At 39.3% G+C, this 23,315-nt stretch overlaps 2 protein-coding genes across 3 annotated transcripts in view; both read right to left on the reverse strand.

The window, feature by feature from the left end:
* The window catches only part of LOC132765547 (myosin-1B), a 33,874-nt gene extending 32,618 nt beyond the window's left edge, over nucleotides 1-1,256 (reverse strand). The window contains exons 1-2 of one of the 2 annotated variants that reach the window (XM_067463810.1): nucleotides 1,183-1,256; nucleotides 954-994 (exon numbers count right to left, since the gene is read on the reverse strand). The gene's annotated coding sequence lies outside the window, so the exon portion shown is untranslated. Of the gene's footprint in view, nucleotides 1-948; nucleotides 995-1,182 lie in introns of both variants that reach the window. The other variant, XM_067463809.1, reaches the window with a different exon arrangement.
* A 3,814-nt stretch (nucleotides 1,257-5,070) lies between these two features.
* Nucleotides 5,071-23,315, reverse strand: part of LOC132768545 (myosin-3) — a 111,720-nt gene continuing 93,475 nt past the window's right edge. Inside the window, exons 53-78 of the mRNA XM_067464813.1 lie at nucleotides 23,048-23,218; nucleotides 21,634-21,940; nucleotides 21,459-21,529; nucleotides 20,682-20,769; nucleotides 20,419-20,536; nucleotides 19,440-19,563; nucleotides 19,223-19,359; nucleotides 18,342-18,597; nucleotides 17,285-17,527; nucleotides 17,013-17,189; nucleotides 16,779-16,924; nucleotides 15,795-15,885; nucleotides 15,312-15,701; nucleotides 14,725-14,851; nucleotides 14,201-14,319; nucleotides 13,818-14,014; nucleotides 11,754-11,937; nucleotides 11,483-11,648; nucleotides 11,131-11,255; nucleotides 10,643-10,951; nucleotides 10,350-10,553; nucleotides 7,918-8,043; nucleotides 7,659-7,829; nucleotides 6,453-6,557; nucleotides 6,261-6,356; nucleotides 5,071-5,226 (exon numbers count right to left, since the gene is read on the reverse strand). Of these exons, the coding sequence (XP_067320914.1) occupies nucleotides 5,071-5,226; nucleotides 6,261-6,356; nucleotides 6,453-6,557; nucleotides 7,659-7,829; nucleotides 7,918-8,043; nucleotides 10,350-10,553; nucleotides 10,643-10,951; nucleotides 11,131-11,255; nucleotides 11,483-11,648; nucleotides 11,754-11,937; nucleotides 13,818-14,014; nucleotides 14,201-14,319; nucleotides 14,725-14,851; nucleotides 15,312-15,701; nucleotides 15,795-15,885; nucleotides 16,779-16,924; nucleotides 17,013-17,189; nucleotides 17,285-17,527; nucleotides 18,342-18,597; nucleotides 19,223-19,359; nucleotides 19,440-19,563; nucleotides 20,419-20,536; nucleotides 20,682-20,769; nucleotides 21,459-21,529; nucleotides 21,634-21,940; nucleotides 23,048-23,218 (4,404 nt within the window). The remainder of the gene's footprint in view (nucleotides 5,227-6,260; nucleotides 6,357-6,452; nucleotides 6,558-7,658; nucleotides 7,830-7,917; nucleotides 8,044-10,349; nucleotides 10,554-10,642; nucleotides 10,952-11,130; nucleotides 11,256-11,482; nucleotides 11,649-11,753; nucleotides 11,938-13,817; nucleotides 14,015-14,200; nucleotides 14,320-14,724; nucleotides 14,852-15,311; nucleotides 15,702-15,794; nucleotides 15,886-16,778; nucleotides 16,925-17,012; nucleotides 17,190-17,284; nucleotides 17,528-18,341; nucleotides 18,598-19,222; nucleotides 19,360-19,439; nucleotides 19,564-20,418; nucleotides 20,537-20,681; nucleotides 20,770-21,458; nucleotides 21,530-21,633; nucleotides 21,941-23,047; nucleotides 23,219-23,315) is intronic.

Genomic DNA, 23,315 nt, shown 5'->3' on the forward strand with positions numbered 1-23,315 from the left:
CTGAAAAGATTAGGAAGAACTTCCTGGAGAGTGGCATAGGTTGTCTTGGAGTGTTCAAGAGAGTCTCTTTTTCTCTCCCATCCATCATCTCATCCTGACCAAAACCAACCCCTTTGGGATCCAAATATTTCCTGTCTTTCCTTCACTTTATGCCTCCAAAAGGGAAGAGGAAGGGGAGGAAAGGGCAGGGATGGGACTTGGGGAGAACCCCCTCCTTACTGGCCCACCCACCCCACTCTGGCCCGCCACGAGGCCCCCAAGTTAGAAAGTTTGCCCATGGCTGTACCAACTGCTACTCTGACACAACTCCCTAGGAAACTGGGTACCAATTTGGCACATTTGTGAAAAAATGCTCACCCTCACATCAAATAGCCTGAGAGTCACTTGTTTAGAAGAATTGTTGGGGGAGCAACAATCAGTAGCGTCGAACCAGTTCTTTATTAGGCATGCAGTTTCAGTCATCAGTAAAACTGCATCTAAGTTTGATACTACCTTCACTGCCGTATTTCAATGCTATGGAACCCTGGGATTTGTAGTTTGGTGAGACACCAGCACTCTTTGGCAGAGAAGGCTGAGCACCTTGCAAAACTACATTTCCCATGGTTTCATAGCACTGAGCCACTGTAGCAAAAGTAATGTCAACATATTAATTCTACTAGATGTACTACTGAGTCACTGTTACATCTTCTTTTAAATTCCTACAAGATCAGGTCTCAATTCAAATTTAAGTATAAAATGTTACATTCTTCTTAGCACTAAGTCTAAAGCTATACTACTTTTGATTTTTTCCCCACTATTAATTCTATTAGTGCTAAAACTTCCCTTTCTGGAATTATTTCCCCTGTATTTTACAAATATTCATAGAAGGTGAAACTATTTCAAATACATTCCCAGTAGTGGTTAAGATATAGCTATGTGATGGATAATATTAGCATATTTTATTCTTACCTCACCTTGTGGAAGAAGCTCTAGGCAGACTTGAGGATGGCAAACACTGCAAAATAAAAATAAATAATAAAAAATGAACTTTTTCCTGCTCCCAAAAAAGCTCCAAGGATAAGTGAATGAATGAAAAGGTTCCGATATCCAGATCTTAAAGAGCTCTAGGGGCAGCAACATGACCGTAGGATGTGTAGAATTCCAGGCCTCTGAGCCATCCCTGCAGCTCTCTTTGTAACTTACCTTGAAGCTGCATGCAAAGAACAGGCAGATCAAAGACAAGACAGGTCCTAGGAACTCTTTTATAAGGTCTGCTCATGGTTAGCATAACACAGATAATACCACCTCCTCTGTCACCGGTCAAATATGTCTGGCAAAGTATTGTCTTGGCACTGTTTGTTGACTGCAAGTATCATTCTTACTCATATTATCCTGGGATATATTTAGAGTAGAAACACGCGGGTCACTGCATTCCTACATGTACTTGTATCATTTCTATATATGTTTTGGAGAACTTATTCCTTTTTGGTATTTTCCTGTTCAATTATTCAAATGTAAACCTCCTCTTCACACAGTACCATTTCCTCTGAAAAATAGGAAATTTGGTTTCATTCAAGTTTTTTTATTATTATTTTTAGTTTCATGAATACAGCAGTCAAATAACTGCCCTCTCTACTGCTGCTACGCCAAACACACACACATGAACACACTCATTGTCAGATATTGTGTTACATAAATTGTTGGTATATGAGAAGTTTGATTTGCGGTAGAAAAATCACTTTCATGACATTATAAACTCTGAAAAATAGACATGCTGAGTCTGACAGATGAGAAGTGGGAGCCTTAGGACACTTGGCATCCCTGCTATGATTACCACTTTGGATGACTGACTACTGTGCTCACAAAACCCTTTAGAACATGATTAGAATTTTAGTTATAAAGAGCATGTGCTCTTTAACACAGTTCAAGTGAAGAGGCCACGAAGCAATGTGAATGTCTTTCTCAGTAGCAATCTGAAGGTTGTTGAGAAGAAGATACCGTGACGGAAGAATGAAAAAACTTTCAATTAGACATGAAGAGCCTGAGATGTTCACGTGCTGCTACAAAGATGCATGTCCTCCTCTGCAGAGTGAAGCTGCCCTTTAAGGCTTCCTTCCCCACAAACAAATCAAGGCAATTCAGGACTGTTCTCTATGGTTTGCCTTCACAGTATATAGATTTTGGCTCTTCTAAAGCTGTATCATCAAGCTATGGGCAATGTATTGACTATAAGGACAGGGACTGTAAGGATGTCACTTCATTCTTTGACCTCAAGCAATATTTATCACCCCTGATCATAATTTAAAGCTTCTTCCGCAGTTTGTGAGCTTCGTGGGATAGATGATTTGAAGTGAGTGTATGAACTACAGATTGTGGTGAATGCACATTACGATTTTTGATTTGTAATGGGCAGCTCCTGCCCATTCCCACACTACCTGCATTGCTCCATTCCTTTGAATTAACTAAACCATGACAGAAGCATTATGTGAAACAGGTGTAAGACAGATCTTGCCTCTTTCAGAATTACTGCCCCTTTTATTTATACCTATTTAATCTGGATTAATTTCAGAATTTTTGGGGAAAAAAGCCAGTTGTCCAGCAGCAAGCAAAGAACAATACAGGTAAAAGATGAAATTCTATATTCAAGAAAGCATAGGGCTAATGCAGAAAATTGCATCTCTCTACGTTGAATCCTCTGTACAGTGTGGAGCAATTTACTGTTTGCTGGATCCTATATATTAGCATAGTATAAATATACAACAGTGGGCACCAAAGCATTAAGATCACCTGTACAAAAGCTTTCTACTCACCAAGTCAGAAGTATACAAGACAGAAGGCAGTGGCTATACTTAGGAAATAGGACATGCTGGGTGAATCAGAACTGCAATTAACCTCCCAAAAAGTGTTTATTTTTTATGCTTAATGCCACAACCATTTCAACTAAGATATTTCCTTGCTTTGATCATAGTGTTTGATCAAATGACTGGCAGGCAAATGTACAATAACATGAATTTGGTACACATTATGGAGACGAACGGAATATGGCAGTGGTGTTTAATATAGTTGTCTTGCGCATCCCTGAGGCAAATTTACCATGGAGTTGTCTAGGGCTATGTGTGTGAGTTGCACAAAGTCACCCAGTGGGCTTCCAAACCCTGGTCTCCAGAGTTATAGGCCCCACTTACACTGACATATAATGCAGTATGAAACTTAATTATATGGCAGTGTAGATGAGGTCATCGTCAAATTTTCACTACACCATTCTGGCTATCTAACAATGCAAATGCAATGTAGTATAAGTAGAATTTGAACAACTAAATGTAGAAAAGTGATTGAATGCCATAACTGGATACAGCATTTACTTCAGTGGCTCATTATTATAACATTTATTTTACTTAGTTCAGTCATTTTATTCTACTTCCAGGTTTTTCATCCCAAGATCAGACATACTTGAAATCCCAAGATCAGATGTACTTGACTTTGCAAAAGGTTTCACTATAACATGTATAACAATTATTGCTTCCCTTCTTGCACTGCTAATAACAATATGCACCTTTGCAGCAGCAAATGCAGAGACCTGCATGGTTGCCCAATTAATAATTTTCTCAAAGTTCTACTTTCCAAGATTTGGCTGCTAGCAGTGCTCATCTTCATCACATTAGCATGCTCAGTCTGGAATTTTCCCTTTCAGAAATGTGTACTAAGTAATATGATAATTACTGTTTAAATGCATGAAATACCTCACATGCGTAGGTTGCTGGGAAGCACATTTGGGATGTCAATGTTAAATATCTAAGTTATTCTATTTTTACTACCAATAACAAGGAGTCACTGTTATGGGATTTTCAGCTTCATGTTCCAAAATAACTTCATAGGTTAAATGATGCCTTGGGCTGGATCTGTTTCATGTTTCTTAGCTCTATGAGTTTTTTAGTTGGTCTTTCTCTCCTCAACATGATAGGGTTACAAAATGTTAAACAACCATACCTGAATCCCTTTAACAGCCTATGAACAAGGTATGCAAGGCACAATTTAATTCTGATTGAAAGCACTCTTAACTCATAATTCTTTTAATATGAGGTTTCATAGCTCTAATAAAAATGTTTTAGAAAGCCTATATGAAAATCCATAAGTTGATTTAATAGATTCTTACATTAGCACTTGACATTTTGAGACTACTGGTGATGCACACACCTTATTTAGAACACACTCGTGTTTCTGCATCTTGAACCTTTATATCTTTGGCAACTGAGCATTAGGGATTAGCCAAATGCCAAGCTATTCCTTTAGAGCAAAGAGTTAAATCTGAATAAGTCTTGTTGATGTATAGGGGCTTAACTATCTCCTCAACCCCACTTGAAGGGAACAAGAGGGCCTGAGCTCATCAGTTATTTTTTCCAGGCCCATATTTAGAAGGCCCACCGAAGACAAAATATTTGATAAAATATATGACATCAAATGGCATAATCTTATACAATACAGGTACCAAAACATGTTATTTATGTGCATTTGTCTTTCTTAAATGAGAAACCCAAGCCAACTAAGCCATTCAACTCCAAGAAACCTCCAATTCCATTATGATTTACTGATTACCCAATCAATGGTGTGTGTGTGTGTGTGTGTGTGTGTTGAAAAGAGGCTATAATCTACACAAGCAGATAGATTTGGGGATGTGGTAAAAAACCTAACTTTTTCAAACATTTGTATATGGTTGTAAACATTTTCTCATAACTAAATAGAGCTCTGTGGCTATCCTTCTGTTCTTGACTTTTATTTCCCATCAACCCATAACAACCTATGTCAGTCATGAGAAATGATGTGCACTGCAGTGCAAAAACATCTCCTAGTGCACAGCTGCCTACCTTTGTTGTAGGTGAAAGCTTTGTGGAAATGTGTATATTAAATTCACTACCAAGAATATCCTAATAGATACCCTTTAAAAGAAAAAAAACACACCTGTTTTAATATGCAATAGGCTCTACAACTTTATTTTCTAAACACTGAGGAAAAACAGGACTATAAATACATGAAGGAACAAAGAGCTTCACATTTTGTGCTTCTCCTCATTCACTCTACAGCGTCCAAGGCATCTTATTCTTCACTTACAACAACCTTCTTATGCACTTCTCGGGACTTCACCCTGAGTTTGTTAACTTGGGACTCAGCAATGTCAGCCCGCTCTTCGGCCTCTTCCAGCTCATGCTGCATCTTGCGGAACTTGGAAAGGTTCGCATTGGACTGTTCCTCCTGGTAAACAGCATAGATTGAATCATTATCATCATATCCTCATCACCATCATCATTATCTGGTTTTTTTCCCCAGTTCAGGACTCAAGGCAGTTTGCAACAGATTTCAAAAAATAATTAACATTTTGAAAAATGAATGAGTCCCTTTAGGGAAATGGAGGTGGGTTATAAAAATAAAGTTGTTATTGCTGCTGCTGCTGTTGTTATTAAAGTCCCATTGAAACAAAAAATATTGTCCTGTTTTCACTAAGAGGGAAGATGCCAATTTAACTTCTCTTGGAGTTCCAGAGCCTGGGGCAGACTAAGACCTTCCCCAGTGTTCCCATCACTCTCACTAGGTATGAGGGTACTAGTGCAAAGAAAAGGGCACCCCGAGAAGATATCAAAATAGGCACTTCCATAAGGGAAATATGGCCCTTCAAATAAACTGGACCTGAGCCCTATAAAGCTTTATAGATCCAAAACAGTCCTTTGGATTGTGCTTAGTAGTGGACCAGCAGTCGGTGAAGCTGCTGGAACAAAAGAGTTATGTGCTTCATATAGCCAGTCTTAATCAATAATCTGACATCAGATCATGCACCACTAACTACAGAATTTGAAATGAATAATGAACAGAAAAACAGAATATGGAAATACAACAATTTAATCATGAGACAAAGAAAGAGAATAAGGATTATATTATAAAGCAAATTAAATTCTACTTTAATGAGAATAAGGGCACAGAATCAGTAAGTACAGTATGGGACACAGCTAGGTTCTGTAATAAGAGGACACTGTATGTTAAAGGATAAATTGTTGAAAATTGAATGCAAATAGACAAGAATTAATAAAAGCATTGAGAACCCTTCATAATAACAACAGATTAAATTTAATACAAAAAAAATCAGATATAGATGGAAAAGATAAAAAAGAATGAAAAAGTTTGGACCTCATGTCAGTATGAAGGAGAGAAATATTAATTAAAAATGACTTTCATATACTTAACATAAAACAGACAAAAAGATTAATAAATTAGGTTAGTCACGTGATACTTACAGCTTCCTCAGATTGTCGCTTGTATGCTTTTACTTTAAGTTGTAGTTTATCCACCAGATCCTGAAGCCTGACTATATTCTTCCGGTCTTCGTCAGCCTACAAAAATGAATGTGAAGAAGGGTGAGAGTTAATTTTCACATGCATGATACCACCCCATTTTCCTGAAACATTTAAAAAGGTTTAAAGCCTCACCTGATAGGTCATTTCCTTCACTCTTCTCTCATACTTCCGGACACCTTTGATAGCCTCTGCACTACGCCTTTGTTCGTTCTCACACTCACCTTCCAGCTCACGAACCTGGCATAGAATAATGAAGATATCTGCACTTCAATTCATATCCTGACAATAATGAGAATGTGTATTCATGCAGGCGTAAAACTTATCTGAACTGAATGAATGGTTGAAACTTCCCTTTCCATCTTTGATAAACTCTTCTTGTCTCTGACTTTTTTCATCCCTCTCTTGAGCAATTGGAATTTTCTCACACTTCCCTTCTTTCTTATCTCTATCGTCTATTTCTACTGTCACCTTTGGGAAAAAGTGTCCCTACTTCCTCAAATGCTTAATTATCAACCTAACATTTGTTAGTTTTTGTATGCGGATATATATTCCTGACTTTTTTTGTTTACAATCTGTTAAGCCTACCAGTCTGTTCCTTTCCTTAATGTGAAATATGCTGATGAGTATAGAGGTTGGAGTGATAACTGTCAACATCACAAAGAACCTCATCACAATGAGGACCCTAACACAGGTGACAGCAGGGAAATTTGCCAGGCAGTGTGGTGAATTTATGGGGCAGTGGAGGGAAACCACCATCATCCCATACCCTGCATCGCCACCTTTCCCATCACATGGGGAAAAGTGCTGCCTCCGTTTCCCCGCACACTGGCCCTGTGCTTTGAGTGTGATTTCCTTGCTTCTTGGCAGGGGGGTTGGACTGGATGGCCCACAAGGTCTCTTCCAACTCTATCGTTCTGTGATTCTATAATGAGAACACGGGAAGCCTCCCATGTTCTCAGGGCTTCATCCTAGGACACTTCCTAGATGGAGCCAGAAAGGAGCCCCATCAGAAGTAATCCTGTGCCATGTAATGGGCTCTGGCTGGCTCCAGCCTGGAAGCATCCTAGGACAGAGCCAGAAATCAATGTGAAGTCAGAGACAAATGGAACAAGAGTAGATTTCCCAATGTTGTTTTAAGGTAAGTGACTGAATGTCTATGCTCTTTCCAAGACTAAAACATCAATCTCATTTAAAAAATATTATCATCTCCTCTTAATATTATTTCTTCTAAACCACAGCTTTTTCTCATGTGGATAAAGTGGTACAAATCAGAGAGAGTCATAAAGTAATTAACAATTACTTGATGAGATTCAATTATATGAGGTACTGCATACATACTCTAGCTTCCAGTTTCTGGATCTGTTTCTTCCCGCCTTTCAGTGCCAGCTGCTCTGCTTCATCGAGACGGTGTTGAAGATCCTTCACGGTCTGGTCCAGATTCTTCTTCATCCTTTCTAAATGTGCACTAGTATCTTGTTCCTTCTTTAACTCCTCTGCCATCATGGCTGCCTAATAATAAAAGAACCATCCAGTTCAAAAAGCCATGGATGGTAGCTGTAAAAGGTAATAATTTATTAGGAAACACCTTCCAACTTACATCAGTGATTGCCTTCTTGGCTTTTTCTTCTGCATTGCGGGCTTCCTGAATTGTCTCCTCCACTTCACTCTGAATTTGGGCAATATCCGTTTCCAGCTTCTTCTTGGTGTTGATTAGACTAGTATTCTGTGGGGAAAAAAACAACAAACTTTAATATTGGGTTGAAAAATGTCACAAGGAAGGAGACAGAGGTATTCTTCATTAACAGCCAGTGATGTATTGGTTATGATAATTCCTCAGTTCCCCTGTTGCAGTCTTCATAAGCATTAAGAAACCTATCTTACTGTGACAGCTAACACTAACATCACCATCCTCAGATCAATTTGCTCATACAGGCTAAATAGGCATGAAGATCACTATGTTGATAAAGCCATCTGGAGAACCTGTACTATATCATTTTGTTTATGGTCCTAGGGAATAGAAACATTTAAAAACATCAAGATATGTTTATCAATAATTGTTATACAAGATAGATAATAAACAAGAGCCATTTCAAGAACACAAAGACATTATACACATGTAACCCATATTCTGCTAGAAGTTACAGGTTTTCAAAACCTTATGTAAGGATTATTGCCTGCATGGAATCTCTAAACTGGTATTATGCAGGCCACATAAAATGATGCGGTGGGCCGGATTAAGACCATGGGCCTTGTGTTTGACACATGTGCTCTAAATGGTCAACACAATATATACAGAAGGATCAAATACATGACTGCACCTACATGCCAAGATATCGGCAGTCATCCTACCAGTATTCTCTTTATTCAGAAAAATATTTTTTTCCGAATGAAGCAGAGAGTGTTTGAGGACCAGGACATCCGTAGGGATACCAAGGTGCTTGTTTATAGAGCTATTGTCCTCCCAACCCTGCTATATGCCTGTGAGATGTGGACTGTCTACAGACGTCACATGCAACTCCTGGAACGATTCCATCAGCGCTGCCTCCGGAAAATCCTGCAAACCTTTTGGGAAGACAGGCGGACAAACATCAGCGTGCTGGAAGAACCAAAGACCACCAGCATTGAAGTGATGGTCCTCCGCCATCAACTCCGCTGGACCGGCCACATTGTCCGGATGCCCGACCACCGTCTCCCAAAGCAGTTGCTCTACTCCGAACTCAAGAATGTAAATGTTGGTGGACAGGAAAAGAGATTTAAGAGATGGGCTCAAAGCCAACCTTAAAAACTCTGGCATAGACACTGAGAACTGGGAAGCCCTGGCCCTTGACCGCTCCAGCTGGAGGTCAGCTGTGACCAGCAGTGCTGCAGAATTTGAAGAGGCACGAATGGAGGGTGAAAGAGAGAAACATGCCAAGAGAAAAGCGCGTCAAGCCAACCCCAACCGAGACCGCCTTCCACCTGGAAACCAATGCCCTCACTGTGGAAGAAGATGCAGAGCAAGAATAGGGCTCCACCGCCACATACGGACCCACAAGAATACTGGAAGACAATTCTCCTCAGAAAACGAGGGATCGCCTAAGTAAGTAAGTAAGTAAGTAAGTATTCTCTTTATTATGCCAAAAAACAAGGCTGAATGAAAGTGCTGGTTATGCCCATCATTTTGTGTTCAGCCACTATTTCATGAATTGGTCAGGGTCAGAGAGTAGTAGCAGAATTAGGTCTAATTCCATGTACTCAGACTAACGTCCCCTTTGATCATCCATACCCCCCTCGCTAAGTTTAATAAATATAGGTTTTGCAGGCCATAGGATAAAGTAGGACTTTTTGGCTTTTCTATCTTTTCTTGACTATCTTTTTCACTCCTCAGTACAGAATATGAGAGAGAGTGCTCTGGAGGTCAGTATCTATCTATCCTTAAGATTTATCAGGTCTCATTTGATTGAATATTGGCAAAGTCAATTTATCATACATGCCACTATTTCATTTTTAAAATATAGATACTGATTAGGTTGTTTCTGTCATGTTTGGTTGGCAGAGGTTGTTTCTGTTATGTTTGGTTGGCAGGGATTTGATAGGCTTTTTGTTTGTTGAATGTCCCACAGGCTCTTTCAAACTCAAGTACAATGTGCGATGAACATGAGTGAAATAGCCATGACAACAACAACAAGCAGGAGGCCATCTTGCAATAGTCAGCCATCATTTTATTTGGAAGAGAAGTTACAGAATGTCCCCACTGATGTTCTTGCTCTTGATATGGCTGACCACCTAGTCCAGTGGTTCTCAACCTGTGGGTCCCCAGGTGTTTTAGCCTACAACTCCCAGAAATCACAGGCAGTTTACCAGCTGATAGGATTTGAAGGCCAAAACATCTGGGGACCTACAGGTTGAGAACCACTGACCTAGTCTCTCAGAAGTTCATGGCTGTATGCCCTCCCAGTGTTTTATAGGATCATGACCTATAATGGCTACCTTCTATTTACTTAATACTACTTTGGAGATTATCCAAACACATACAAAATAGAAACTTACTTGTGTGTGGAGGAGTTGCACACGCTCAGTGGCATCTAGAAGCTCCTGTTCAGCCACTTTCCTGCCCCTCTCTGTCTGTTCCAGAGCTGCCCGGAGCTCCTCAATCTCAGCCAGCATCAGGTTAGCTCTGCGCTCAATCATGGCCACTTGCTCCTTCAGGTCTTCCTGGCTCCTCAGAGCATCATCCAAATGCAATTGTGTATCCTGAAAAGGACACAAAGATATTTTTGTAAGCAAACTGTTTGACCAATAAGAATCACAACTGTAGTCTCATTATAGAAGTAACAATGTACTTTGAGAATCCCTTGTGTATTTCTGAGGTTCTTCAATGTCTCGGCAGCTTGGCGGTTGGCATGGCTCAACTGGATTTCCATTTCATTCAAATCTCCCTCCATCTTCTTCTTAAGTCGCAGAGCATCGTTTCTGCTCCTGATCTCAGCATCCAGTGTGCTCTGCATGGACTCCACTACTCTCAGGTGATTCCTCTTCAGTTGATCAATCTCTTCATCCTTCTCCGCAATTCTTCTGTCAATATCAGCCTTCACCTGGTTGAGCTCCAGTTGGATGCGGAGGATTTTGCCTTCCTCATGTTCCAGTGAGGCCTTAAAACCAAAGTTTTAAAATATGAGTACATTGTAGAATCTTAAAATATATTCAACAGCTTAAAAAAACAACAGTAATTTATTTTAGTAAGACTGTACTAATAGAATAGTAGTTAAACTTAGTAGATGTTTTGTGTGATACTGAATAATTCAAAAGAATTCTGCAATGGCATATTCACCTCAGCTTCCTCCAGAGCAGTCTGGAGATCAATTTTCTCTTGTTCAATCTGCTTCTTCACTTTTTCCAGTTCATGGATGACTTTTCCACTTTCAGCAACTTGCTCCGTAAGGTCAGAAATCTCCTCTATTAAAAATATCAACAAGTGAAGAATAAATTTGTCACCTGCGCAGTTAGCTACAGAGTACAGTCATTCTACCAACTATTAATATTAATTAAAGCTTTAATACAACTGGAGTGCTCGACTGAGTCTTATTAATTGCTTAAGGGAAAAATAAATTGCATATAATAAAGCAACCGAAGTCCTACTTCTGAAATCCAAGTAAATGTCTATGTAAATACTATGGTCTTACGCTGCAAGTTTTTGTTCTCGCGTTTCAGAGTTTCCAGGTGATCCAAGGATTCCTCATAAGCATTCTTCATCTTAAAGAGTTCTGTGCTGAGAGAGCGAGACTCCTTCTGTGCACCTTCCAGTTCAGACTGTGTTTCTTCATATTTCTGTTTCCAGTCTGCCAGAATCTGCAACATGCCACCAAGAAATAAGTTAGTGTAATCTGCAACCTTTATCAACATTCTCATTTTTATGAAATCATGACTTATTAAAGAAAAACTTGTATATCGAACCTTATCAAAGTTCTTCTGTTTTTTATCTAGAGCTGCACAAGCTGCATTGGACCTCTCCACATCAATCATTAGGTCCTCCACTTCATTCTGCAACCTCTGTTTTGTCTTCTCAAGGGAAGCACATTTGGAATTGACAGCTTCTACGTGTTCCTCAGCATCCTGCAAACGCTGGGCAAGCTTTTTTCTAGTTGAAATGTCATGACAACACTGATTAGGGGACTATATTCGATTCAGTTGTACTTAGTTGTGACCATTACATTGCAATAATTTATTTAATTTTAAAACATTTCTACAGTTGCTATCAAAAATGACTTTGAATGAGAGACCTCCAAGCCATTAGCAGCCCTGCTTGGATCTTGCAAATTCAAAGCAGTTCTGATTTCCTTGATTAGATCTATCCATCTGAGGGCCCTTCTACACTGCCATATAATCCAGGTTATCCAATCAGATAATCCACATTATCTGCTTTGAACGAGATGATATAAATCTACATGGCCATACAATCCAGTTCAAAGCAGATAATCTGGATTTTATATGGCAGTGTAGAAGGGGACTGAGATGCAGCCTTTCATGCTGCCCTCTATATTACTATTGTTGTCTATTCTAGCAAGCTAGTCTTTTCATGATATGACCAGAGAATGACAGTCTCTATTAAGTCATTTTGGCTTCTAAGGAGAGTTCTGGCATTATTTCGATTTCCTGTTTAATTGTGCGGTACTGACTGAAAATAGTTGCTTTACTCAAGAAACTTTGTTTTTGTGGCTGCCACAAACTATGTTGAATTGGTTGAGACTCTATTGAAATCATTATACGTAGGTCTGGAAGCGTCTTATGCTTCCAATCCAGCTGGAGGATGGATGGGCACACCGCCCATCACATGACGTAAAGGAACTTCCTGTGGAGACCCCTCCACCACCTGGAGTGGAAGCATCATTTGATACACCTGCACTTTTTTGTTGTTGTGTCAGGAGTGATTTGAGAAACTGCAAGTTGCTTCTGGTGTGAGAGGACTGGCCGTCCGCAAGGACGTTGCCCAGGGGATGCCTGGATGATTTGATGTTTCTATCATCCTTGTGGGAGGCTTCTCTCCGGTCCCCGCATGAGGAGCTGGAGCTGATAGAGGGAGCTCATCCCTGGATTCCCCTGACCGACACGTCAAACCTGTGACGTGTCGGTCTTCAGTCCTGCCGGCACAGGGGTTTAACCCACTGCGCCACCGGGGGCTCTACACCTGCACTGACCAACCGACACTTCTCCTATGTGATGGGGCAAGAGTCTCTATGAGGGGGTGGGGCATGGAGTGACGGATTCACCCCAGCTGTCCCTCATTTCAGTGGCCAGACGCTTTGCCTGGCTAATATGATGAGGCCCTATGATATATTCATTGAGAAGTATATCAAAATGTGCTGAAGGATGTCTCAAATTTTGTATTTGTAATGTATTTGTATTTGTAATGTATTTTTACAGCCAGAAATAGGCAGCTTCTCAAACATTTTACCTCATATGCCATACAATTTATGAAATAGTGTTTGTCTGGCTCTAGGCACCATTCACCTTGTTTGAATGATCCATATGAGGTGCTCCATTTGCTCCTTCACCACAGGCAGCAAAACATCTTGAGGTGACAGTGACAAATGGTATTGCCAATATCCAGAAAATTAATGCCATCGTGCAATCAGACTAGTTCAGATAAAACAATAATTCTTCTAATATTTTTCATTACTCCATTAAGGTCACATCTACATTGACTAATTAATGCTGTTTCAAACCAATACTGAAGAAAGTGGTTTTGCTGTGCAGATAGTTACATAGGAAATCCTGGAGCCAGTTGATTCTGGATTGTGATTATACAAACCACAGAGGACTGGTGCGCATTAAAGTATACTTTTGTTGCAGTTTGTTGCCTGGCTACTGTGGTCTGAAGCTAGATTCAAACTGTATTAAATGGTCAATGTAGATAGGGCCGTAACTGAAGTCTCTGTAAACCAGAGATTTACAGACAACGTGGAGAATGAGACCCCTGTCTATTCTCTTTGGAGGTCTTTGGCAGAGCCTTGTACTTACTTGGCTTCTTCAAGTTCCTCAGTGCGCTGAATGGCATCAGTCTCATATTTGGTTCTCCACTGGGCAACTTCACTGTTGGCTTTGGACATGGCACGTTGAAGCTCAGCCTTGGCCTCTTGCTCCTCTTCATACTGTTCTCGAAGGAGGTCACAATCATGGCGCGCAGATTGCAGACCATGTGCCAGTGCATTTTTTGCCTATAGAATTAACGCAACATTATAGATGGTTCAGACAGTCAAAGCAATAGGAGGCTTAAAGAATTCTTAGTTCCAATGAGGAAGATCTTGCATTAGTGAGACTATAAGAAAGAAGCCACCATGTGCCGTTAATATTTCTGATATTATGAAAGATATTAAGAGAAACTCTTGATTTAAGGTCCACACCTTAATCTCTTCCTCAAGTTGTCTCTTCAGTTCTTCGATTTGTTGAGTAAAAGCTTGTTTGCCTCTAGTTAACTGGGATATTAAAGCGTCTTTTTCATCTACTTGTCGTGAGTATTCACCTGAAGCACAGAATACATAACAATATATGGATTTGTCTTAAATCACTTAATTGTTTTTTAAATCAACATCTTCTTAAGAGCCACCAGTGTCCTGGTAGCACAGTGGGTTAAACCCTTGTGCCAGCAGGACTGCTGACTGACAGGTCAGCAGTTCGAATTCAGGGAGAGCGGGTTGAGCTCCCTCTATCAGCTCCAGCTCCCCATGCAGGCACATGAGAGAAGCTTTCCACAAGGATGGTAAAACACCAAACATTCAGGTGTCTCCTGAACAACAGCCTTGCAGATGGCCAATTCTCTCACACCAGAAGCAACTTGCATTTTCTTAAGTCGCTCCTGACACACACAAACCCAATGTTTTTCTCTCAGGTTTTTTCGTTACATCAATTGTTTTCTTAATTGTCCTACCTGATTCTGTCTGCAGACGGGCTCTTTGAGCATTCAAGTCATTAATAGTACGTTGCTGTTCTTCATCCTTTGTTTTAAGCTCACTGACCTGATCTTCAAGGGTACGGCACATCTTTTCAAGGTTGGCCTATAAGTATAGAAGCAAAAAGAAAGAATTATGCTACTTATCTTCAGTGCAGTTCAAATTTATTTTCACATATCTTTCTCTCTGATTCCCTAAAAAAGGAGAAAGGGTTTGGAGAAAAGAGCATTGCATATGAAACAGACTATCGAAAGGAAAAATATAGACTTTATGAGCTGTACAAGAAAAGCTTTTTAAAAGCTACTCACATTATGGATGGATGGTTGAACCAGTAGACAGATATGATCTTTATGTAACACTCTCTGATAATTATAGTTAATATTGGTATCTTGTAAAATCAAATTTAAACTCTTTTGATGCTTTAAAATATTTAATTTATGAATAAATATTAATGTTATTTTTGTATTATTTTGGAGAAACCACAGCTTTTCTACTCCAATCGAGCATAAACCAAGAGAAATTAACCTACTGTGTTTTTACAATGGATTTTAAACTGTTAGCATACCTTGGCCTTGGAGACAGACTCCATATTGCTAGCAAGGTCATCAATCTCCATCTTCAGCTCACTCTTTTCCTTCTCCAATTTTTGCTTGACACGTTGCAAATTATCAATTTGTTCTCCAAGTTCAGCTGTACTGTCTGCATGCTTTTTGCGAAGGGCGGCTGTTGTGGCTTCATTCTGCAAGGTGGCCTCTTCAAGGTCCCGACGCATCTTCTGGAATTCTGCCTCACGCTTCTTGTTCATCTCAATTTGGGCTGCGGTTGCCCCGCCAGCTTCCTCCAGACGCTCACTGATCTCTTCAAGTTCCCTGGAGAGATCAGACCGTTGCTTTTCTGCTTTGGCCCGAGATGCCCGCTCAGCCTCAATTTCTTCCTCCAGTTCTTCAATACGGGCCTAAAGAAAAAGGAGCAACCACATATGCTCAACAACATGTTCCAGGAAAATTAAGTGTCCCAGGCAAAAGGGAGGCATGTCAGATTAACTTGCCTGCAACTCCTTGATTTTCTTCTGAAGCTGGGAGCCCAAGACCTGTTCATCTTCAATTTTGCTTTGGAGTTGGCTGATTTCAAAGTCTTTCCTATATGTCACAAACATGGAGAATTAACTTCCTAATCTATGAACAATGTTTGGCATAAAGACCTCAAAAGAGCCAGACATGACCACAGTGGTCCATGCCTTAGTTGCATCACGGATGGATTACTGTAATACACTCTACGTGGGGCTACCTCTGAAGATGGCTTGGAAACTACAATTAGTTCAAAGATCAGCAGCCAAACTTTTAACAGGAGCTAATCAAAGGGAACATACCACCCCCTTGTTAAAACAACTCCACAGCCTGCCTGTGTTTCTGGGCCCAATTCAGAGTGCAAGTTATCACTTACAAAGCCCTAAACGGCTCAGGTTCAGCCTATTTACATGACCACATCTCCCCCTATGAACCTGTTCAGATCTTAAGATCCACTGAGGAGGCCATTCTCACAGTCCCACCCCTGTCACAAGTATGGTTGGTGGGGACAAGGGAGAGGGCCTTCTTTATAGTGCCCCTCCCCCCGGCTCTGTAACGCCCTCCCCGGGGAAATTAAGCAGTCTCCCATACTATTGATCTGAGGGGCAGATACAAATGAAGTTTTTTAATGTGTTGAAGAAGGCTTTCATGGCTAGAATCACTGGGTTGGTGTAAGTTTTCCAGGCTGTATGGCCATGTTCCAGAAGCATTATCTCCTGATGTTTTGCCCGCATCTATGACAGGCAGCCTCAGAGGTTGTGAGATGTGTTGGAAACTAGGCAAGTGGGGTTTATATATCTGTGGAATGTTTAGGGTGGGAGAAAGAACTCTTGTCTGCCTGAGGCAGGTGTGAATGATGCAATTGGCAGATTGATTAGTATTGAATAGCCTGGCAGCTTCAAAGCCTTGATGATGATGATGATGATGATTATTATTATTATTATTTCCTGAAAGATTTTACTCACTTCTTAAGTTTCTCATCCAGCTGTTGCTTATCATTTTCCAAATCCATTAAGGATTCCTGGGACAGCTTCAGATCTCCTTCAAGCTTCCTCTTGGCTCTTTCAAGGTCCATACGAAGCTTCTTCTCTTGCTCCAGGGACCCTTCAAGCTGAAGAGAAAGAGTTCATGAAGATCTTGGCATTATAATAGTACTTTTACCTCAGAACTCTGCTTCTCTGTGTTCTCCTTGTGCTTACATCGTCCACTTGCTGCTCCAGCTTGGTCTTGGCTTTGGTCAGAGTATTCACTTTGTCCTCTTCTGACTGCAGATCATCCAGGGTCTGTTGGTGAGCCTCTTGGAGAGCTTTCTTCTCCTTGGTCAGTTTGGCAATTGTCTCATCCAAGACTGCCATCTCCTCAGTGAGATTTTTCACCTTTTATAGTTGGAGAAAATAATAATTAAATGTATTGCCATACTGTTCATTATCAATGCATCATTCCACAGAATTGAGCACATTTCAGTTACTACCTTGTTTTCTGTAGCATGCTTTTCTTTTTCAACTTTGGCCAGTGTTAGCTCAAGGTCATCAATATCTTTCTTCAGCTCTGAGCATTCATCTTCCAGTTTTCTCTTTTTCGCTGTTAACTCAGCATTCATTTCCTCTTCATCTTCTGCCCTTTCAGTCAGCTCCTTAATTTTAGCTTCCAGCTGGATTTTGGTTTTGATCAACTGATCACATCTCTCCTCAGCATCTGCCAAGCCATCAGCTTCCTAAAAACAAGTGTAATGTTAAAACGAATAAACCTAGAGTATTTATTAATCTTTGTTGCATGTTTTGTTTCTAACATTGATGGAGAATAGTTATGTAGTGTTCAAGAAAAATACACACATGGACTATCCATGTTTGTTTTTGTGTCAAACTCCAGTGTGTCTAACCCCATTCAGAAAATTAATTGCCTGACTAGGTTTTTGCAGTCACATTAACTATCATATTGATATTCAAATATATAATACGTTTATTCCATTATTATTTTTAACAATACAGAAGTTTTATTCACAAACTGAGATAACTACTCTACCCAATCTAAGCAAAGGTAATGCGTATTTGCGGCAGCGTTTTCTGTGGATATGTTTACTGATACTTTCCAGAATCAAGAAACCAGTCTGGAAAATTTCTTTGTGACAATGTTCTCTTCACAAATATTTTCTATGAACTTAAGTATAACCACAAAATCAGCTTGTCCTCTCCCTTTATTTTTGTCTCTCATAAAGTACATAGATACTTTGCCTGGATTTGTAAATCATAATCCAACCTATGACTAATTAAGCTGTCTAGAGTCAATGCTAATTTGAAAACAAAGAGATAAATTTTAAAACTAGATCTCTTATTCAGAATTAAAATACAGTTTTGAACTATATATATCATGTGAAGATAAATTTATTATATATAGCTATATTCCTCAAAAACCTAAATAGCCCACTACATTTTCCCTGTAATATTGGGATAACTAAATTCATAAAACTAACTAATATAATTCATCAAATCAATAGAACAGCAAAAAAAAAAGATCTTGCCAATGCTTACAGACTGGACTTGGAGCTGCAAGTCATTCTTCTCTTGCATCAGGGACACCATTTTTTCTTCAAGTTCCTTCCGTTTAGCCTCTGATTTTGCAAGCTCGTCTTTTGTTTTTGCAAACTCTTCTTTCATGTTGGCCATCTCCTTTTCTGACTCGGCACTCTTCAGCAGAGGCTTTATCTTGAAGAACAACTTCATCCATGGCCAGTGTTTGACATTCATGAATGAGCGGATATTGTACTGAATAGAAAATATGGCCTCTCTGTCAACAAAGTTAAGGAATAGATTACTTACCATGTAGTAATTTAGTCAAGCTCTGATTGCCTATGGCCAAAGGCCTTTGTGAAAATTGAAAAGCACTCCAAACTTTACCAAAAAAACTTATAGCCATAAAAGAATAAACATAAACTGGGCAGAAACAAAGAAAGAAAATGGGGGAGGGGGAGGGGAATAAAAGAGAATAGCTTAACATTAAAATTATCATCAAATTGGGCAATTAATTTAAAACAATCTCATTGCAACAACCAGAATAAAGAAAACACCTTAGTAAATCACAAAAACTAACCCAAATATATCATCAAATATTTTATTAAGAAGTTGACACGCTCCAAACAATTCTTCAGAATAATTTCAGTTCAACAAAAAACTGTCCTAAGATCTTTCTTTACTAATTATTTTAAGAAAATTTTGAAAAAGAATTAAGTTTTTTAAATTAACAACCCAGTAACAAAAAATGATTGAAAAAATCTGTAATTTTTATCAGGCGTGCGTGATCAAAACACATCGAGCACCAGTGAGTAGAATTAACAATGTATTAACAGAAACGGTAAAGCTAAATCCATAATAACAAGTATGCTTTTCTAAATAAATATAAAGGTGTGTCATACCTCCTTGCCAACATTTTCTGGTATTCCGCCCTTGCTAAGAATCCACGGCACATAGCCTGTGTGCGTGTTATCAGGTGCGCCAACTTGTCATCTCTCATTTCCTCCAGAAGACCCAAAAGACCAGCTTTGAAGAACACCTGGGGAAATAAATGTTGTGAAATGCTACACGTAGTGTCTGTACAATTTAAAAGTCATTTGTATCATAAATTAGTCATACCTTGGTATGTCCAAATTTATACTGTGTGTGATCAACATCAATGGAGCCAAGAAGCTTCTCTGATGCTTTCTTGCTATCAATGAACTGGCCTTCTGGAATTGCACTTGCATTTAAAACTTTATATCTGTTGGAGAAAAAAATAGAAAATTGAAAGGTTTTCCATGAAAGTCAATTTGTTACAGTTATTTGGCCCAGAACTGATATCATGGCATTACTGAACATTGAAACTGACTGTTCTAAAATACCTCTGAAAACAGTCAGAACATACCAAGAAAGCAATACACTTCATCCTAATAGGATACATAGTGATTTTGATCAAAAATAATGGTGCAGTCTTATACTTGTCTTCTCAGATCTATGTCCACTGATTTCAAGACAGCTTTCTCCCTCAGAATGGGAGAAATTAGCACAGAGGCACATCAACACATTGGTTCAGAATAGTTTGGACTGGGCCCGGTGGGGGCTACACGACCCATCTCGATCCTGCAGCAGCAGCAGCAGGATAGAATCCAGATAATCCAGTGAAATTCCAACTAATTCGGCTCCACTGGACAGTCATCTTACCTTTGCTGTATTGTGCCACTGGAAGACAACATGGGCCCAATGTGAAAGCAGGGAAAAGATAGTTGTGGTGCTGGAACAGGAGGACAGTGAATGGTTCAAATTAAAATGAGACCAGCTTTCCACATTAATGCAGAAGTGAAGGACTCCTCTGGAACTTTTGTAACATGTGGTAGAATCTGGTTAACTGGGTTTACCCTTTGTTACTAACTGAAAGTCCCTGGATATCCAGAAGAAACTTCTGGTCAAAACAGGATTTCTGGACTGTGTAGAAAAGCTCTAAGACAACAACTCTACTGGATATGATCCTGTAATAAGCTAAGTCTGCTTTAATTTATAACAGTAAAGGGTTGATTTGAAACATTAAAATAAAATATATGGAATGCACAAATGGAGCTCATAGGACGTCCAAGCTGACCTCTGCTTGAAATCACCATAAATGATCCTACTGGGAAATCCTTTTCTGCAAATGCGAATGCCTTCTAATACCCCATTGCATCTCAGCTGATGCAACACAAGCTCATGTTCCATGGCACCTTAGGAAAATCAAAGAAAATATGGATATCACAATGTATACTATGCATTTCTCAAAATAAATCAAGTCAGCAATCAACATGAAATGGTATGATACAGAAAGACAAAAACTGTCACACATATAATTTTATAGGACAATGCTCTTACCAGGTGTTTTGGTTTCATTGGGAATAATACAGCGCACAAAGTGTGGATGAGTACTCCTCAGATTGGTCATCAGCTTGTTTAAGTTCTCCTGTAGGACCAGAAAATAAATACTTTGTGCAACAAACCAGAAAAGGGGTATGTATTGCAAGCAGAGGAGAAGTATTCATGCAGTTAGTTGAGTGGAGATAGGGAGATACAGTATTTCAGATATAAAAGAGATAAACACCAGCTTTCACATACGTTCCTAACACACAATTCTAAAGCTTTATTTAATAATTATGCTGTAGTTATTTGCACTTGGAGTAAATTAAATTGCCATTCAGGTTTAACTGAAACTTGCCTCCTTGACCATAGAAAGTCTATGACAGTCATACAAATAGCTAGTTATTTTATAATATTTTGTAGTTGTATTGTTAACTAATATATAATAATGTAGCATAGAAGTATAGCTTCTAGGCAAAATGGTATGTGTACTGATTGCAGATTATATTTTAGAGTTTTAGAAAATGCATTTTTTTCACATTCATTGTGAAAATTATGTGAAAAGATATGGGCATGCTTTTTAAAATTCTGTGATTTAAATCTGTGATTTTAAAAAAAAATTAAAAGCCTCAATTAATTTGCTCTGATACAGAATCTTTCTTGAAGTATTCTCAGAACAACTTTCTCAGAATATTCATATACTAAGAATATTAAGAAATTCAAAAGCAACAACTTTGACATATGACATATTTTTTAACTGTCACAAAGAAAGGAAACTTTAGTATTGTTTTGTACCCTGAAAAGAGCAGACACAGTCTGGAAGGAAGAACCCTTCTTCTTGGCAGCCTTCTTACCACCACTACCCTCTAAAAGAGACATTTGAAAAAGTTTGATGAGACTTGACGGATTATTCAAAAGAAGCATTTCTTTGAACATGTATGAGTCAAAGAGTTGATTTTGCAACTGTTACCTGCATCTGCAGGACGATCAGCAAACAGTAGAGCTAGAGTCTTCATGGATGATTTCTGATACAGCCCCACCACGGTATCATTGAGGGGGTCCTTGTTCTTCTCCAGCCAGCCAGTGATGTTGTAGTCCACCGTGCCAGCATAATGCACCAGGGCAAAGTGGGCCTCAGCCTTGCCTTTGGCAGGCTTGGGTTTCTGGAAGTTGTTGCTCTTGCCAAGATGCTGGTCATAGAGCTTGTTCTTAAAAGAAGTGTCTGTTGCCTTGGGGAACATGCACTCTTCTTCCAGGATGGAGAAAATGCCCATGGGCTGGAAGGATAACATTAATTAGAAATCAGCTGACTGAAAACACTGGATTTTGAAACAGATTGTCCATTGAATGATTTTTGACAGTAAAGTAATTGAATGCTATCATTCACAGAGTTTACCGTTTATTCCATACTCTCATTGACATATGTAAACTCATTCGAACATACATCCCACACATACATGTTTATTATGAACAAAGTCTTCTTTCAGAGGAATCTATTGTTGTTGTGTGGCTTCAAGTGATTCTATTTCTAATCATTCTTCAACATTTTTTCCAGATATAACATCTAATGTGCTTTTTATCATAAAATTATATTGTCCATAAGAACTATAGAAATATAGCCTGGTGCTAGTTCCTTGCAGTACTTAAATTGAAGTATGATAGAAACATGTATTTGCCAATAACCCCATGTCTGTTGTCCTTCTCTTTATTATTTGTGTTTGGCCTTTGAGGATAGGGACCTTTTCAAAGCACCTTGTACATACACGGTACTAGAAAAATGAAAAGGTAGGAACTTTTTGCTTCCTATACTGTTGCGGGGCAAATTGGGATGGTGTGGCCTTAAACAGGCTTCAATGTTAAATAGGTAAGGGAAATCAAAAGGTTTGGTGTACACCCTAGGCACCCCCCTCAGAGGTGAAGGCCATTAACTAAAACACTCAGGGTCTATTTGATGAGGTGAGGTGAAATCAGATGGCCTAGGAATGAGAAGAGTCTGGCCTCAATTACTTTGAGAGAGACTTCTCCAACAAATTTCCTTTAGAGATTGCCCGGATAGGTATTCAGGGACCCAGGTGTTTTGCCCTAACTAGCTGAGGGGTAGGCTGGGAAGGGACTCTACCTTGGCTTTGCCACACCAAGTTCAGGCCCATTTATTTAGACCCAGTTCAAGTTAAATAGATAGCAATAACTGTTGTGTGGTTTTGTTATTTTGGGGGTTGACAGGCAATATTCCTTTCATTAGTTTTATGCTAAGCTCTCTATTGGCAGCCTTCCTACAAACAGAACTGCATTTATAGGAAGCCTGTGCATATTAAGTGGTGACTCTTTAACAATCTTCTATTTAACTTGGAGCAGCTCAAAACATTTCAGAGCATATCAAATACCTTCTCAATAAGTTCAATGCAGGCAGCCAAGTCCATTCCAAAGTCAATAAATTCCCATTCAATCCCTTCTTTCTTGTACTCCTCTTGCTCTAGCACAAACATGTGGTGGTTGAAAAACTGTTGCAGTTTCTCATTGGTGAAGTTGATACACAGCTGCTCTAAGCTGTTGTACTACAGGAAAAGAAGATGCATTTTAGTGATTGCCCACCCAATGTTATTATCTCAGTACCCTTAAAGATGCTTTTCATTGGAAGTCTGAAATCTGTTT

This window comes from Anolis sagrei, chromosome 2, assembly GCF_037176765.1.
Source record: "Anolis sagrei isolate rAnoSag1 chromosome 2, rAnoSag1.mat, whole genome shotgun sequence".
NCBI lineage: Eukaryota > Metazoa > Chordata > Lepidosauria > Squamata > Dactyloidae > Anolis > Anolis sagrei.